We start from the raw sequence: 20,607 nt of genomic DNA, 5'->3' as shown, positions 1-20,607 counted from the left end.
ACCTGAAGCAAAGTAAATTTTATGTCTAACATTTGTAATGCACAATATTAGAAGGATTATGATACACATATACAAGAAATTAAATAAATAATTAAAAGACTCAACATGAATCATAAATGTGACATAACAATACTTTAAGTTGTAATTGAAAGCAACATTGAAATGAATTAATATTAATCAAAATACTTTCAATCACATAATAATGTACTTAATTCTCATATATGTTCCCATCCTTGGTCCCCTGGGAGTTCTTGGCTATAAGACTCTTGGGTAATAGTCTGTTTATCGTGATCGAGCTCGTTCCTATACTGGATTTGTCAGGTTTACTTTCCCTGACACTCCCACCAACTTATTCCCTTTAACTTTTTATCCGAGACTAGCCCAAGTGATATAGGACTTTCTTATAACTTTCAATCATCTTAGACTTTTATAACTTCCATAACTTTTATATTGTATCTCACACATCTCTTTGAAATTTTATAATTTATCCATCATTCTTACAAAATTTGTGCAGCATAACAGATCATATTTGCTTTCCCATAAATAGTGCCAATTAAAAAATAGACATTCACATATATCATAGCAATTAAATAAATAAATAAATAAATAAAACCTTAAAATTCATGATCCTTTCCTTAAAGGGATAAATTTTGCCTTGTTTTATTTTTACTACATTTATTGCTATATGACTTCAATAAACCTGAATTTTTTATATGTTGAAGCCCTATTTGTCTATTTTCTAACCTAATTAGTCTCATTCAATTTTGACAACTACAGCTCAAGATTTTTGCTTTCTACTATGACCTATCCTGTGATTAGCCAAAATAGCACTCAAAAATGTTAAAATCCACCAAAATTTGAATTCTAAGTGTATGACTGCTAAATTCATGTTATTTTAAATTTAAGGAATCAAATTTTAATATCCAAAAGTTTCATTTCATTTGGTTAAATAGAACTCAAGTTATAATGCTCTAAAAATGGTTGTTATAGGTTGCTCTAGTTCTGACTTAACAGCCCTAGGGGTAACTTCAAAAAAATTCTGGGAACTGCTCAAACTCTAAAATTTTCATGGTATAAACTAATAAATCTTATTTTTTTTACAAATTTTGTTTCATCTCAATCCAAGTTATGTGGAACGAGTTATGTCTTACGCAAGCTTACTTGCCCAAAATCAAAATCTAAAACTTAAAGAAAACTTCTAAAATTCATAACTAATTCTATACTAATCCAATTGCTAAGTAATTTATATTTACAGAAAGCTCTAGATGTCTTGTTTAAGTTAAAAATATTTTCATAATATTTAAACAGTAAATAATTAGTCAACATAGTGTATTTGTACGGAAACCTTAGAAAATTCTGTTTTCAAACTTGTTTCCTTTCTCTTTTTTGTTTTTCTACTTGATCTACCTTCAAACGCACCCAACCCACCATTAATACAGTTATACATAATAAAAACACCATATAAATAATGGATTAAGATATTTAAAACATAAGCTAGGTAGCTACACATATCCACATAAGCATAACAACAAAGATAGTACCCTACCTCCTTTGAGCACCAATTTGATTCCAAAGACGTTTCTAATTTGCAAGTGTAGGTGAACTTGAGAGAAAAGTTTATGGAGGTAAGAAAAGGAGAAAGATGGAGAAGATAATGAGAGAGAGAAGTGATAAATTTATAAAGAGATGAGGGAAAGCAAAATATCCAAGTGGCCATGATGAATAGAGTTACTTGGCAAATTTTGATTGGTTCATAAATCTTGTGGTCTCAAATGAGCCACAAGGTTGATTATGAGTCATTCGATCAAGGTGTGGTGGATGGCTTCCCCACCATTGGATTTAGGACAAATAATATTATTTTATTTTGATAATTTAAATTACTGAAACTATACCGGTTTCTCTCCTAAGAGGAAATTCTACTATAAATTTTTAATTCTAGTCTACCTAATCAACATAGATTTGAATTCTAATAAATATTCAATTAATCTCTTATTAACCTTATTCATGTAAATTAATCGAGAAAATAAATTAATAGCATAAAATAGACACTTAAAATTTTGGATGTTACAAACCAACATGTTGAAAGAACTGATAAGAAGTTCACAGACATCAAATCTAAATTGAGGGCTTAATCTTCAAAACTTGAATCACAATTGAAGCAAATCATGAAGCTCCTCAGTCAAAGAATACTCGGAACACTACCATCTTAGCCCGAACATAATCCAAGAGAGCAATGCAATGTCATCACCCTTAGAAGTGGAAAGAAATTATAAGAATTGTAAAACAGAGGCACATGCACGTCCATGCTTGCTGAGAAGCACACACATGTTGATTCTATAAGGACACCCATGCTTACTGATAAGCACGCCCCTGCTGCAATAGAAGCACAACCATGCTTATACAAGCACACCCATGTTAATGATAAAAGCATGGTCGTGCATTAACATAAGCAAGGTTGTGCTTCAAGTGTAGAGCCTGAAAAAGAAAAGAATGAAGAGCCTTTTGTTCAACCAAGGCCCTATGAGCCTAAGATACCTTTCCCACAGCGGCTGCAGGGTCACTCTCTTTATGATGAAGAGTTCCACAAGTTCTTAGACCTATTAGGAAAAATGCACATCAATATGCCTTTCATTGATGCCATCTCCAAATGTCCAAATATGCTAAATTTTTAAAGGAAGCTAAAAGCACATGAAACTGTGAAGTTCACCGAAGAATGCTCTACTATAGTCCTTAAAAAGCTTCCACTTAAGCTTAGGGACCCAGGGAGTTTTACTATTCCTTGCACAATTAGAAAAACTCATATTGATAAGACTTTATGTGATTTAGGAGCAAGTATTAATCTTATACCTTATTTTGTTTTCAGGAAGCTTGGAATGTATAAACCTAAGCCGACCTCCATGTCATTTCAACTAGCAGATAGGTCGATCACATACCCCAAAGGCATAATGGAGAATGTACTTATAAAAGTTGGGGAGTTTATATTTCCTGCTAACTTTGTGGTACTTGACATGTAGGAAGATGATGATGTTCTCATCATAATAGGGAGAACATTCTTGGCCACTGCAAGGGGTACAAGAGGAAAAGCTCACATTGAGGCTAGATGATGAGGAAGTTGTATTTCAAGTTTTTAATTTTTTAAAGTACCCTTCTAGCTAAGAGTTTTGTAACTTTGTGAGTACTGTGGATGTTACTTCTCCCTCTCTGAATTCTACAAGGCATACAACTCCAAGAAGAAAAACAAGAAAGAAGTAATCTAAAAAGAAGAAAAGACAAAAGCTCAAACCATTCACTAATAAGCCTCTTGATTTACAGCTTAAATTTTCTTCTCTTTGTTTTCATCTTTTTCTTATAATTAATCTTTCTAGTGTGATAGGTGTTCTGGAGAAGAAGCTGTAGGGAAGAGAATTACATATCAAGGGAATCACCTTTAAGACTCATGCCTTCTTTTCACCATGACTTAACAGGAACGTCAGGCTCATGACATTAAACAAGCATTCCTATGAGACAACCTATGTCTTATCTTATTTAATTTAAATTTTGTTTCTTTTTTTGTTTATTTTAACCTTGTTCGTGTTATTTTATTTTTAGGAAGAAGAATAAGCATATTATAAACTCAAAAGAGCTGAGTTGATTGTTCCTACACACAATTTTGAGCTTTGAATAATGAGCATGCTCGTGCTACATGTATGCACGGCCATGCATGACAGCGCAATTGAGAAAGAAAGTTTCACATTATAAGCATGGGCATGGTTAAGGTTTAAACATGGCCGTGCTTCCTCACCAGAAGCCATCGCACCAAGAATTATCAGAGAACCTCTTTCCTTTTTTTCAATTGCCCTCTTTGCATACATTTAATTTGATTTCTTTCAAACTTTGAGGACAATATTTTGCTTTAAGTATGGGGGAGTAATTTTTAATTAAATGATTGTTATTGCATGTTCTTAAGTAAAATGCCTATGCCATTTTTTTATGATAATTTAAAATTTTTTTCCTCATGGAATCCAATTTTTCCAGATAGAAGAAGCATGTTGAGTGATTATTATTAGCATTATATTTTCATTTAGAAACTAATAATTAGCTAAGTATTTTACTTTTATGCTCTATATTAAACTTTAACCCATAAATGTGAGTTTTCAGCCTTAAAGGAAATTTTATCTTAATTTAATTAATTGTGCTCTTTTCCTCATTGTTTTATGTGATTATTTCTTTAGAATTTGTGCTCTAAAACTTGACTTGTTACCAACTTGAGAGTACTCTTTTTAATTGCATGTTTTTAATATGATTGAGGTATAATAGAAGTTTTATTCTTGATCTTCAGCATGTTTGAGATACAACTAGTTGACCATTTTAAGCTTTATTGATTTTTCTTGGTCCCTACATTAAATTTATAAAATATTTTCATGACCTTAAGTTTATGAACAGATAAATTGAGTTGCTGAATTGTTTGATAAAATTTTCCTTTATATCTCTTATGTGCAAAAAAAAAGTATGAAAAAGAAAATAAAAAATAGAAAAAAAAGAAAAAGAAAAAAAGGGTTAGATATGAATGAAAAGGGAGAAGAGTAAAGATATTGATTGTATATAAATATAAAAATTACTCTAAGAACTTCATTTGTAAACTTAAGGGATGTTATAATTTTTATAATTTATTAACTTTTTGTATATACCTTCCTTCATTTATCTCACATTAATTATTATAATCCTTTGGCAATATTATAACCTGAAAAAGACCTCATGATTTTTACTTGCATTTAATTTATTTGGGAAAGAGTCAGTTTATAGTCAAGTCTATGGTAGTACACTTCTCTTTAGGAGAACTGAGTAATATCTCATTTTGTCCCTTAGTAAGAGAGAAAAGTAAAGTATCTTAGTTTAATGTTTGAGTGAAAAAGTATGAGAATATAAAATTCTAATTAGGAATCCTTTTGATTGCTTATGTTCAGTGATATTACTCTTGTTGCTCTTTTTATCTCATTTATCTCGGGTTCCTTGTTGTGGTATTATGTTTAAAGTTATTTTGTTATTCTCTTAGCAAGCACTTTGCTTGAGGACAAGCAAAAAGATAAGTATGAGAGAGTTGATAATTATGTATTTAGGCTCTCTTTTATAGCCCATATATTCATGTTTGATCTTTATTTTATTTGGTTTTATACTAATTTATATGTCAATTATGTAGTTTAGTATGAAGAGGCCACAAGTGAATTTTGGGCTCAAATTGATGGAAAATCAGAGCTTTGCATCAATCAACACGTCCAGACTCTTTCAACAAGCACGGGGATACTTCGAGCCCATGCACAGTCGTGCTCATATGTGGGAAGCCCAATTGTAAAGAGCTTTTAGGATTTTCAAACCCTATAAAAGAGAGACCTCAGGCATCCTGTGGAGATGATTTTTTTTGACATCTTGTGTTATGCTTTTTGATACACCTCTCATTTCGGCTCTCTTGCACGGGATTGTTGGCATACTCTTGGCAGGACTTGGAGCTTCAAGTGACCGTACTTGAAGATCAGAAACTCATCTCATTCTAGTTTGCTATGACTTTGTTTATGATTGGTTTAGTGCTTTCCTTTAGCATGAGTAACTAAGTCTATAGCTAAGCCTATGGGAACTTTTGTTCATAAATTTATGAAATTTTAATGTTTGAATCTAAATTTGGTTTTCGTTCGTGATTAGATTTTATCCTATTGTGCTTCTTTGTTAATCCTAATTAATTATATCGTCAGACAATCGTACCTTGATTAGTTAATGAATCTATAGGATAAAACGAGACAAAGAATTAGGTAGACCAAATCAATCTTTCTCTTTCAATTGTTATTAAATTAACTAGTTCATAGGTATTTTATGCTTTCTTAAATTGATGTCTTACATGACCATTGGAGATGTTAATTTAGAGAAAAGAATATTAATATTGCATGACCATTGGGTATTAATAGTATTTATATGAATGATTGGTAATCACAAGAAAATCAAATTTAGAGATAAATAGAAGAATAATATAAAGGATTGAATGAGTAAACTCATATACCCTAGGTTCCTCTCTGATAAGTTCTATCAAGATGTGCAATGTGTTCTTTATTCTAGTTTTTAGAATTGATTTTATAAATTCCTGTTTTAATTAATCTCGTATCTTTGAAGCTCAAACAATTAAATTAGAAAATTTTTAGTAATTGAAAATCAATTCTTGTGGAACTATATTTCGGAAACTTAATTTGAGAACCTTTTATTACTTATTAACAGGTACACTTGCCCTCCAAATAGGTAGCGAAAACCTTTTCACCAGCTATATAAATTAAAAGATTATGAGATCTACTATTTACTTTCACACAAACATACCGGTGAGATTTTGGGTGGAGGGGATTGTTCTTTTTCTTTTATATTAAAATAATACAAAACATAAAAAAAATAAAAAATAACATAATTAAAAAATATTATATTAAAATTTTAACTTAATTTTTTTTTTGGTTCCAATAAATATTGGATATTTTGTGATAAGTTCTTATAAAATTTTCTGTTCAGATTTAGACCCTAAAAAATTAAAAAGTTAGAATTTAGTCCCTGCCATTAACTCACTTCTGTTAAGTGTTGAGCTGGCTGACAAAGAGATAGCTTGGTACTTTCATGCACCACATGACATGCCATGTTATTTTTTAATTAAAATTAATATTTACAAATAAGTTCCTAAACATATTTTTGAATTTGTTAAAACACCATTTCTCTTTCCCATTTCCTTCTCCGCTATTGCACACCCCCTTGTCTTCCCCTTTCCCTCACCCTTCCCTTTTACCCCAACCTTTCCTTCTCTCCTTCCCCTTTACACCACTCCAACTCCATGCACTGTATCCCTATCCAACATTTATTAGAACACCTATCTTTTGGCATTAACGAAGGTGAGGTCTCATGCAAGTTTGATATCCCCATCAATAATATCAAAACATGCAATAGATTGGTCTATTTAAGGGTTATGGTCTTATTCGACGAGAATGATGCATATGATGAAGTCTATGTCTAATTTTGGAATCTTGTTACAAGGATAATATCGCAAATATCTCCACCCTTAGAAAGTCAAATTGTAAAAGAACAAACTCTAAGGGAGAAACGATGAACACAGAGAATTCTTAAATGATTTTAGAAAATTATTATTGAAAAATTGAATTATTAAAATTCAAGAGGTTGGGAGTTTATAAAGCTAAATTTATTAACTTAAAGATAACAAACTAACAAAATCAGCTTAATCTCCTAATGATAGATGTGATAACATCTTAGTGGAGTAATTAACTCTAGTTTACTTTGGGTTCCCTAATACCCCCTTGCAAACTCATGGTAGGTCTCTAACTTACTTTGAGTTTGAGTCTTAAATTCAAAAATATGGATATAGTAGGAGTTTTTGTTAACAAATATGCAATTTGAAACTTGGAAGGAATGTATTTGACTGTCAGGTGGCCTCTGGCAACCCTTTCTCTGAAACCATAGGTCCAATTCGAAATGTTTAGTTTTTCTGTACAGGATTGGATTAGCTATTAAGAGCACTGCACCCATGTTGTCACACCAGACTAATGGTGTTCTCTTTAGAGGAATATGTAGTTCATTGAGTAATGACTGTAAGAAATTTTTGCAAATAAGAAAGCCAAACTCTTGAATTAATGCTTCTATACTACTTTGAGATACCGCTCTTTATTTCTTGGCCAGCCAAGAAACAATGTTTGATCCAAGATAAAGACAATAGCCTGTAGTAGATCTCATATCTTTAGGTCTACAATCCAATCAGAGTCATAATATCCAATTATATCAAGTGTTTATGAAGCTTTTAAGTGAAGACCATAATCAAGTGCTTCTGCTAAGTACCTCAGTACTCTCTTGGTAGCTTTCTAATACACCTCCAAGGGTTTGTGTATGAATTGACATAGCTTATTGATTGTGTAGGCTATATCTGGCAGAGTTATTGTTGCATATTGTAAAGCATCAACCACACTTTCTGTAGAGACTTGGATACGAAGGTTTTTGCAGTTTCATCCGAGACAAGTTTGCAGCTAGATGCTAGAGGAGTTTTGACAGGTTTGGCAGTTAACATGTTTTGTCTAGTTAAGAGGTAAGTAAGGTATTTTGTATGACTGAGATGTAGGTTTTCATATGTGTCCCTCAGAACTTGTATACCAAGGAAATAATGTAGAGGACCTAGGTCTTTAAGAGAAAATTTGGTCTTTAGTTTAGAGATCAAGGAAGTGATGACAGGTTTAAAATTGCTTGGAATGATTATATCATTAACATATATGAGGATATAGATGGTAAGGTTTGTCTTTTGGAAGATAAAAAAGTGAAATATCACATTTAGCTTGCTTGAATTTGAAGTAATGGAGGGTAGAGGCCACCATTTCAAACCAAGCCCTTGGAGCCTATTTTAACCATAAATTTATTAACTTAAAGATAACAAACTAACAAAATCAGCTTAATCTTCTAATGATAATTGTGATAACATCTTAGTGGAGGAACTAACTCTAGCTTACCTTGGGTTCCCTAAGACAAATATTGTGCTTTAGTTGGTCATGCGTGTCATTGGGCTTTGATTATGATGATAGTGATACTTACAAGGTATTGGCATTGGTTATAGAGTGGAGAATGGGATAGGAGAGAGTGTGAGGTTGGGAGGGGCGATTACGGGGTGGTGTTGGGAGGAAGAGAGTTGAGAACGAAGTTAGAGAGATTGTGGGGTTGGAGTTGGAGTTAAGGAAAAGGTGAGGTGGGTAATGGGGACAGAGAAGAAAGGGGTGTGGGGATGGGGGTGGGTAGCTAAAGGGGTGTTAGGATGGGGGTTGGGGAAAAGATGGGGTGGGTAACACGAGAGGGAGGGGGAAAGGGAAGAAGAAGAGATTTAGTTGTAATTATGTAAAATATGTTCATAAATTTATTTGTAAATACTAATTTTAAATAATAAAAAATAAATATCGTAAGAGTGCTATCGTTAACTCCCTCCTATAAAGTGTTAAGAAATTTTAATAAAAAATTTTATAAGAACTTATCACAAAATGTCCTTTAGACTAAACAATAATTAAGCCTATTTTTTTTACTATTAGAATATTTTAATTAAGTTATCTATTTTTTTCATTCATTCAAATAATAAATAAATAAATAAATAATTTAATTTTTATTTATTCAAATATTTTATTTATTTATTTTCAATTTTAAAATTTTTCTTTTTTTCTATTTTGTCCAAACAATGCATAAAAATCATTGAGTATGTGGATTTATTAGTATAAAATTTTTATAACTTAATTTGTAATCTTGAGTGTTAATTTTATCCGAATCAAATAGAATTGGGCTTTTTTATTTAAGTATGATAATTTCAAAAATAAATTTTTTATTTACTATTTTTTCCAAACTATTTTTCAGGTAAATTTAATTAGTGACAAATGTTTCACTAACATTGGTAAGACTTATTAATTTTTATTTTTAAAAATAAGTTTTACCATAGAAAGCACAGTGAAGATTCTGCTAAATGTCAAATAGACAAAGTTTTTCTATACAATTAGTAAAACTTGATAAACAGTTGTATCATAAAAATATGAAATATATAAAATGATGCCATGTAACATGTTCTGATAATAACAATATTTATTTTTAAAAATAAATTTTACCATAAAAATGATGAAATTGTTTATTTAAAGAAATATCACATGTTTTCTGGGTGATATATGCCGAACCACAAAATTTTGATCTAGTCCTGTAATTTTTTGAAAATATATTTGTTACGGTACTTATAAACTTAAAAAGATATTCTATATCCTTTTTAGATTAATAGTTGTGATTCTTTTAATATATCAAAGATTAGAGAGTATTAATATCTTTTTAAAATAAACCATTAACTTCACTATCTATTAGCATAAACTTAACTGTGATGACATTTGTTCCACGTATAAAAAAGGGTACCAAACCCTCTCAATTAAAAAGGATACAATAGATTTTACTCATTAAAAATAAAAAACTCAGAGTGTTTTCTATACTCTAAGCCAAAAAACTTAAACAAAAAAATTTACCTACAAATTGTAGGAGGAGAAGGACTCAAACATTGAGATGATTTAATCAAGCATTGAACCTTAGTAAGTAGCCTATATACTTTTATATTTTTATTAAATAATAATATATAACATCTTTTATTTTACTTTTTTTTTAGATATTTAAAAAGTTTTGTTTTATTTTTATCTATTTTATTATAATATTTTTCATGACTCTCAATGAATTTTTATATTATTAGAATTTTTTTATTAAGAAACTCAAATTCACACATATGGGTCTATTCCGCTCCTATTTCTCAAGTTTATGACCTTTGACAAATTTAATTTTTTAGGACTTTCTAATTAATCCATTTTTTATAACTAAAACTATTCTGAAATGAATAGTTTTGTCATTTTTATGATGAAACTTTTTTTTAATTAATATTATTATTATTAAATTGTTTAACGTGTTATCACTTTATATGTTTTGTAATTTTTTATGACAAACTAAAATTTTATCTGTTTGACACAGGATAAGATCTCTTCTATTTTACACTTTTTATGGTAAAAATTAGTTTAAAAAAATAAAATTAATAAGTTTTTTTGCTAGTTCATATTTTTTGTGGAAAAATTTATTTTAAAAATTAAAATTAATAAATTTTACTAATAGTATTAGCAAAATATTTGTACATGGCCAAATTCACTCTAAAAAAATAATTTAGAAAAAAATAATAAATAAAGAAATTATTTTTTAAATTATAATATTTAAATAAAAAATTCATAAAACTGGTTCATGTAAAAGGTACATATAGTTAAAAAAAAAGTGTGTTATCATAAACTTAAAAAAATATTTTATATTTTTTTAAATTAACAGTTGTGAGAGTTAAAATATTTTAAAAATTTTAAAAAAATATAATTTTTTTAAAATAAATCACTATTGTTCATTATCTATTATATATAATTATTTTACATAAAAAATATAAAATATTCTCTTAATTTTTAAGATATTATAGAAATTATTTAATATATATATATATATATATATATATATTATTTTAGCAATTGAAACTTATTTTATAGTCTTGAGTTTAAGTATCGGTTGACATGTATTATTTAAAATTTTAATATGACATTAATTATTATTTTTAATTATATATTTAAAAAATAAAAAATAATAATATAAAATCCAAATAATAAATAGGAGAAATAAATGTACAATGAGTCTTGACAAGAAACACGTCCAAATACAAAGGATTCCACAAAGGACAGAGCGTCGTCTGATGACGACCCCGCCACTTGTCATTTTTTATTAATCATTCAAATATTAAAAATTACTTACATAACTAAAATGTTTGATTGTATATTCTTTAAAAAGTTTTAGTTTTTAACACAAAAAAATTATCATTTATTAATAAATAAAAATTATGATATGTATTAAATATTTTATTAGTATAATTTTTATTTAATAAAAATAAATTATTAAAGAAGACTATTATCGTCAATACTAATAAACTAACATTTATGTATTAATAATATATATTAATATTTTATACTAATACATTTTTTATGAATATAATAAATTATATTATTAATAAAAACTAAAATATCGATATTAATAATTTATTTTTATTAAAATATTTATGTTAACAAGGATTAATTCAATAAAAATCATAAATTATATGAGTAGTAATCATTAATCACACTATACCTGCTACTTTCTCTCGTTTGAATGTTAAAAATATTTATTTTATCTTTAATTTTTATAAAATTTTATATGTCCAATAATAATAATTTTATATAATTATAAGAGTAATTTTGATTGAACAAATATTAGTACAAAATATGTTATAATACATGTATATGTAAGAAGAAAAAATACTATCACATGAACTTTAAACTATAAAATTATTTAATAATATATATATATATATATATATATATATATATACATGTGTAGAATAATAAAAAATAAATTTTAAGAATTTTTTACATATGCAAAATTTATACGTAAAATATGACAAGTATAAAATTTTGGAGGGGCATGGCCACCCTCAGATACAGTAACGTGGTTCCGCCACTGTATCAAATCAAAATTCAAACATAACAGTTTTAAACTGAACATGTCCATGATCTTTAACAAGATTCAAATCTTAAAATAGAAATAAATAAATAAATTTTCTCACAAAATGTCTATTTATAAACTTTCTCATTTGGTAATTTTGTATTTAATATTAAGAAAATAAATAAATAAAATATTAAAAAATATTAGTATAAAATCAATTATTCACTATTTAATATACAATGGTTAATATTTTTTTTGTTATGTAAATATTATGAGTCATATGAATAAACTTGACTTGACTTTTTCAACAAAATTAACGAAAAACTTTCTAAGAATAAAAAAAACACACACACCAATTGAAGTATATTCCTACCATATTCTTAAAAAATCAAATGGAAGAATTTTATGCAAACGAATCAATTTCGTGTCCAATCAGTTTAGTTATTTGATTCATGTCTCATTGGTCTATATAATCACGTTGAGTCGAGCAAAAAAATTAGTATAAGAATCTGAAACATCCACGGGTTAAAAAAAAAAACCACCAACATAAAAAAATAAATAAACAAATTGGATTTCGAATTGCAGCTTCCAAGCTCGAGAGAACATGGATCATAATCATGAAATCAACGCACCTCTAAGTACTTATCTTCACTTTCTCTTACTTTTTCCCAAACACACATTTTCCATTTTATTTAATTTTATTTTTCATTAGTCCGAACATTAATTAGCGCTTCCTTTTGTAATTTGCATATTCATTGACATTTTCAGTTAAAAGGCATCGCAACAAAGACAGCGCCTCCGATTCACGCGGCACGGAGAACTCGCCGGACGACGAGAATTCTCCGATCGAGCAGGTGGCGCTAACGGTCCCGGTCACTGACGATCCCTCACTGCCAACCTTCACTTTCCGAACATGGATTTTGGGAACCCTAGCGTGCGTTCTTCTGTCGTTCCTGAACCAGTTCTTCGGGTACCGAAGAGAGCCACTCTCCGTCACGGCGATTTCGGCGCAGATCGCGGTGGTTCCGATGGGACACTTGATGGCGGCGACGGTGACGAAGCGAGTGTTCATGAAGGGGACGAAGTGGGAGTTCACGCTGAATCCAGGGAAGTTCAATGTGAAGGAGCACGTGCTCGTCACCATCTTCGCTAGTTCCGGAGCCGCGAGTGTTTACGCCATCCATTTCGTTAGCGCCGTTAAGGTTTTCTACCAGAAGGAGTTAACGATTTTGGTAGCGTTATCAGTGGTTATAACGACGCAGATTTTGGGCTTCAGTTGGGCCGGGATTTTCCGACGGTACCTGGTGGAGCCCGCCGCCATGTGGTGGCCCCAAAATCTCGTCCAGGTCTCGCTTTTCAGGTACGTTGAACTGTTAAATTGTCTGACCAAAACGTAATAATAATAATGAATAATAGTAAATGATTTGCCTCTACTATTTTCTAGTCAAACACTGAATATACCTTCCATACACTGCTTCTTTTACATTTAGCATACGTTTGGATTCGCCTCCATGGTCCCTTAAACTCACGTTAAATGCAAAAGTTATTCTTAACTGTAGTGAAAAAAATGCATATAAGAAACCAACATACATTTATTTACTTCGATTTTTATGACTTGTGGGTACAAGGTAGGGGCGTATATTAAAAATTATCAAATATATTTTATAAAATAATTTTATATTATTATAAAATATATGTTAAATAATTTATTGATTTGGAAAGAATTTAAAAATATTTAAAATATTATTAAATTGAGGTAATATCTTAATTATATTAGTTGAGAAAATGCATGTATTATGATTTAATTTTATCTTCATAACACTTTGTTCTTGATTAATCAATAATTTTATTTTATTTTATTTTATTTTATCTTTTATCCTACTTTTAAAAGAATAAATAAAATATATATGTTAGTATTTTTATTATAATTTTGTAACATTTAATTATATCAATTTATATATAATTTATTTTTTATTTTAAGTGTTTAGTTTCTAAAGAAATTGCACAATTTGTATATAAATATCTTAATTAAGTGTTTGTATAGCTTTTGTAGGTAAATATTTGTACCATTTATGTAGGGACTAAATACTTAATTAGAACTATACTTTTTATATGAAATTTCTATAATATTTTTTAAAAAAATTATATAAGAAATGAAATATTTATTATATTTAAAATATGAAATTATACTATTACTCAAAATTTTAAAAGATGAACTTTATTATATGAGTTAATCCATAAAATTTTTATTTTGATATAAATAAACAATTTTTATTATATTGACTTAAAATTTTATTAATTAATTTTTTGCTACTTTTTTATAAAAAATAAAATATATTTAGTCCTTTTTTTTCCAGTTATATCAACTAAAAAAGATTAAATATGTTTAGATATTTTTTAACTTTAATAAAAAATATTTATCATTTATGAACTATTCTTAGTATTTTATTAACTATAATAATCATTTTTTTATTGATTTATATATTTATTCAATTAATAAATATGTATGATCTTAAATCATAAATAATTTTTAACTTAAATATATAAATTTTAATATTTTTAAAATTTATGATTCTTTAATTTAGTGATTCATCTTTAATACATATTTATGGATTAATTTCTACATTTAAGATAATTTATATTTTAATTTTTTATAAGTATTTTATTACATTTTAGTCTCTATTGTTATAATATAGTTAACACTATTAAAAAGAAGAACAATAGTAATCATAATGTAACAAAATGCTCATACAAAAATTTTATTTAAATATATAAATTATTTTGTAGACGAGTATCAACCTTAAGGATTAAGAATTAAATGTATAATTTAACTTAAAATTTATAAGATGATTTTTACCAATTGACATTATTTTTAAAAAATTTAATATATAATATTTTGAATTTATCTCTATTTAAAGTCTATTTCCAATTTTAGCGTGAATTGTGTTATTTTAAGGTCATTAATTATTAATAAAAACAAATATAAAAAAATGTTTCTTAATTTTGTAGTTATCTTATAAATATGACCATTAAATTGTTTTTATCATTATTTTATAAAAGGAACTAGAAGATGTAAAGACTTTTGTACTCCTCTATTTTTGTACAATTTTTTTATTATATAACCTATTATATTTTTTTTTCTTTTTTCTTGACTCTTTCTATTTGTCTCCCTGTCCAATATAAATATTCTAATAAAAAGGATGAAAAAGGGATTTATTAAGATAATGATGATGAAATTAAAATTAATAAAAATAAATAAATAAAGAGTATACAAATTCAAATGCTAGGTAAAGTAATGTTTATAGAAACATTACAAGCTAGTGAAATAAGCCTCCTAGTTAAATAATATATTCAAAACAAACTTATAATTAGTTAAATAAATTAAAACTAGACTATTTGTCTTATTAAATGCACTTACTCTTTTAATTTATTTTAATTATTTTTTATATCTCTTTATTTATTTATAAAAGAGGGTGCCTCACTATATTTTACATTTTCTTAAAAGGTTAAATAAGTCTCTCCAATAACCAATATATAATTTTAATTTAATTTTTTTTACTTATAAAACCCTTTTTAAAATTCTCTCTCGTTCTCAATTTTTAGTTTTCATTAAGAGCATTAAATTATTCATCCACTTTTTTTATTAATAAAATTTTAGTTAAAATATATATTTATGTTTTACGATCAATACTTATCCATAGATTACTTCTTGTAATAAAATATTATCTTTTGATCTTAGAAAAGTTTTTTTTTCTTTTAACATCTTAGTTTCTATGAATTTTATAATACTTATCCTCTTATCCCTAATATTATTAAATAACATAGATTAAAACATAACTTTTTAAGTATAAAAATCATTTTATAAATAAATAAATAAATTATCAAGACTAAATTTATATTTTAATCTATAATTTCTATAGATCATTCCTATAAAAAAAATAATGAATTTTTTAATATCTTTTAATTCTACACTTGCTAATTTTAAATTTTAAACAATTTTCATTCAATTTATTATTATATTATTGTTATAATTAATTATTAGTTTTAATTATAAAAATTCTAACTGTTGATATTTGAAAGGAACTTGAACATTTGATTATTACGTATTGGGATATTTATTTTAAATTATCATTGAAAGATGAAATTTTATTTTATTTATGTGATAGTTTTTATTTTTTTCCAAATTTAAAAATAAACAAACTAAAAATTTGAACATTTTATATTTTTCTATTCAAATTTTAGCAGTGAAATTCTTGTATTTAAATTTATAAATGTAATTAATCTTTTTTTTTTTGGTAATACTCATGAATCATATTTGAGTAATTTTCTTTAGAATGGTTCATGATACTGAAAATAAATTTTCAAAAAATTACATAAAATTGAAAATAGTTGGATAAATTTCTTATCACATGGATTACATTCTTTTAAGAATTGTGCACTAATGTTTAAATCTAAATTATAATAAATATTTACTTCATTCTAAAATAAAAGTTTAAACAAAAATATAATTTTCTTATATTATATAGATAATTACCAACATTATTATGAATGCGTATTAATATTTAACTTTAGAATATACGCGGAAATATTTGTATTCCCTTGGGGATTAAAATTTACATGAAACTATCTTCAACTCATTAAGTTGAATTATTAAATAACATACAATAAAAACTTCTCATAAAAGTAAATTAATAGTTAAATTATATAAATAGAGTTTTATTTATATATAGATACAATTCAACATTATATAGTAATTTTATTTTATTTTTACTTTATCTTAATGGATTTTCAGTTATATTTTTCATTGTTGTAATTATGCCATTCTAAGTGTTATTTTTTTCTTATAAAATTTGCCTGAAAAATATTGATATTTAAATTTTAAATTAATTACACACTTATATCACATAAGTATTCATTTTTGTTTTAGAAAAACAATATCTAAATTATAAAAAATATAATTTTATAAATTGAAGTCGAAAGAACTATTTTTTTAGAAAAAATTATTCATTTTGATATTTTTATAGTTAAATGATAACAAAATACATGACATAATATTCAATTCTGAATATAACTAACTAAACACACAAATAAATAAATAATGATAAAAATCTTACAATTTTATCTTTTTATTTGAATAAATTTATATTTATCCTGTGCATTTCCATTAATAATAAGGTTTTTTGGCTGCTGAAGTTATTCATGAATTTTTAGAAAAATATTTTATTAAGACAATGGTTATTTTACGATAGAGTATAGAGTTGTAAAATATCATGCATAATAGCAATTGTTATTTTACATTTCATTTTTGGATACAAGAGGTGGAATGAAGAAGGAGATATGAAAAAAAGTGAAAGGATAAATGATAATGTGATGAAAAAGAAAAAAGAAATAAATATAAAATATAAAATATAAAATATCTTTAATATACAAAAATCATTCTATCAAAAAAGTATAGAAAAGTATAATACTTCAGTGTAAGATGTATTTCATCTTTTGGTGTATTGCTTATGAACTTCAGTGTAAGATGTATTTCATCTTTTGGTGTATTGCTTATGAATAATATATTTTTAAAATTTTGTTACAATAAAAATAAATGTATGTTTTTGTAAAGTGAAATGTACATATAACTGTATTAAAAATTTGAAAGATTTTTAAAATATATAAAAATAATTAATGATATTATTTTAATTTTATAAAGTGTATATAATTGATATTATTATGTGATTTCATGATGGAAGTGCATAACATTTAAAAGGGTTTTTTTAGTAATTAATATTAAATGTTAACATCAATATTTAAGATTAGATTTAAACAACTAATAATAGTAATATTTCATTAAAAATATTTATAATACTTTTACAAATTTAATGTAATAAATATATTTTTTCAATAAAAATTTATTATATTTGGATGTTTAAATTGATTTCTAAAGACCGAGTTTAACACATAACCTTTAATACTATAATTTGATCTTTATTTTTTTATTTTTAAATTATTAACCTATCATGATTTAATGTTTATACATATTATTTATACACTAATATATATATATATATATATATATATATATATATATTCAACTTATTAAATTCCAATGAATTTTTTAATAGTTTTAATTTTTTAAGATAATTAATAGGTCTTAAAGACAACCTATGTCTTATGGTGGTTTGTATCTTTCGAATTCAATTTTTTACACAGTAAAGTATATGTTACTTTATGATGAAAAGTAACATTTGCTATTGTTGCAAAATTATGACATTTATCTTAATTGTAAAATCAATTTTGTCTACCGTAAATTTTTTTAAAATTTGACTTTAAAGTACAAGTATAATTGCAATTGTATAATCACTTTCACGTCTAATATCTTTGTTCAACTACACTATTTATATTGCTTGCACATATTGTAGACAAATCATTTATTTGACCACTATTGTTAAGATCAAAGATTGTTTTTCTCATTTCACCATCTTGTTAAGTTAAACATTGAGGATTAGACAATAGTTGTTTGACATTAAAAAGAGCATGCTGCATTCACATATATGTTATGAATTTATTTCTTCAATTGCAAAATTTGTTTTCCCTTTATTATTAATCTACATTTTGATGAATTAATTAGTATTATTATTATTATTAGTAATAGTAGCAGTACTCTTATCTGAATATCGCACGACTAATAAACAAATAACTTATTATTTTTTAATTCATTGCAACAAATTTTATGATAATTATTTATGTCATAAGTTTTTGCAGTGTTTTAAATAGTTTAATAAAATAACTAATAATACTAGTTAGTTATTTTTAATTTATTTAATAAAATTTAGTAAAAGTTATTAAAATAAGTTTTTTTTTAACTGTATTCTAAAAAAAAAAGGAATAATATTGAAAGAAAGGATGTGATTTTAATCCCATCAAATGCACGAGCAAATACCAATCATATGTCTGTTAATTCCAAGTTGCACAAAAAATTTATAACTCATGCACAATATATAATGAGTTTCAGGGCATTGCACGAGAAAGAAGAGAGACCGAAGGGCGGGTTAACTCGGAATCAGTTCTTCCTTATGACATTTGTTTGTAGTTTTGCTTATTATGTTTTTCCTGGTTACTTGTTCCCAATGTTAACATCAATTTCTTGGATCTGCTGGATGTTTCCAACTTCCATTATAGCACAACAGTTAGGTTCAGGGTTGCATGGTCTTGGAGTTGGGGCAATTGGCTTTGACTGGTCTAGTATATGTTCTTATCTTGGTAGTCCTCTGGCCAGTCCATGGTTTGCTACAGCTAATGTTGCTGCTGGTTTTGCCATTTTCATGTATGTTATTACACCATTTGCTTATTGGTTGAATCTTTACGAGGCAAGAAGATTTCCTATATTTTCAGATGATTTATTCATGTATGTAGAACTTGCTGTGTATATAATATGTGTCATGAATAGTCAGGATTAAATTATATGTTATATAATTTTTTTAAAAAGACACGTGTTCTTTTTAAGTGATTATGTGACTTTTCAAATCTTATAATCATGATCATTCATGTATAATTATATACTTTAAATTTATGTCTTTTACTTTATATAAAAAGGTTCCACTCTCTAGATATATCTTCTGCTTGATATTCTTTAGGATGAGAATCCTTTTTGTCTTAATAAACTTTTTGTTCCACTAACATTCCATAAGTTTGAAAGATACATTAAAAAGGTAAAAAAAGACTTAAGGTCTATTTACACAAATTAGACTTTTTGACATCATTTGGACCTTGAATACACCACCTAAGATCAAACCTTTATGTGGAAACAAACTTGTGGGAGGCTTTTAATTAACAAATAAGGAGTGAAGGAAAATAGGTATCACAAATTTTACTTTTTGAGCCCTTTTTTCCTTGAAGCTTTAGAATCAATTATGCAAGTGATAAGAGACTGATAGTTTGAAACTAAACTTTAGTCCAACATTATTTAACAAGGATTTTGGAGCATTTTCTTTAACCTGGCTTTTAGTTGCTAAGTTTATTCTAACCTTAAGGCTTTGTTTGAGAGTTTTTTTTTTTTTTTTTGGGAGAGGGAGGGAGTGAAAGAGAAGGCTTATTTGATAATAACCCTTGTTTAGAAGTTTCTAGATGAAAGTGAGATGTTTCATAACCTTCATAAGTTCATATTTTTTAATTCTCTTTAATTCAAAGATTTTTTATTAACTCTTCTTCCTACTTCTCCTTTCCTCCCTTACCTTTCTAATATAACGCTCTGAATTTTGTAATAATATTTTATATATTAATATAAATTGGGGAGTTCTATTTGAATGTATATTTGATGAGTATGATGATGTAAATGTATGTGTACATGTGTGAATACGTTATATATATATATATATATATATATATATATATATATATCTGTGTATGTGTGTATATGTATAATTGTGGATGTTGGTTGTGTATTGAGAGATTGGATGTGGTTGGATTGATTAAAAATATTGGTTAAGTGTGTGTTGCAGGGTGTTCTCACTGTAGCGAGAAGGCCCTGAGTGTAGAGCATGGATCTGTGGCGTTTTCGCTGTGGCAAGAAGG

At 26.6% G+C, this 20,607-nt stretch overlaps 1 protein-coding gene across 1 annotated transcript; it reads left to right on the top strand.

The window, feature by feature from the left end:
* The first annotated feature begins 8,741 nt into the window (after positions 1–8,741).
* LOC113859375 (oligopeptide transporter 7-like) lies at positions 8,742–19,493 on the top strand. The gene is made up of 3 exons (XM_027492168.1): positions 8,742–8,823; positions 12,817–13,408; positions 19,127–19,493. Exons 1-3 carry the CDS (start codon positions 8,742–8,744, stop codon positions 19,491–19,493), a joined length of 1,041 nt encoding a protein of 346 aa, XP_027347969.1.
* The last annotated feature ends 1,114 nt before the right edge of the window (positions 19,494–20,607 follow it).

The sequence above is a fragment of the Abrus precatorius genome, unplaced genomic scaffold, assembly GCF_003935025.1.
Source record: "Abrus precatorius isolate BTA unplaced genomic scaffold, Abrus_2018 Scaffold2, whole genome shotgun sequence".
NCBI classification, from domain to species: Eukaryota; Viridiplantae; Streptophyta; class Magnoliopsida; order Fabales; family Fabaceae; genus Abrus; species Abrus precatorius.
The sequence above is the reverse complement of the archived record's forward strand: the minus strand, read 5'-3'. Positions and strand labels throughout refer to the sequence as shown.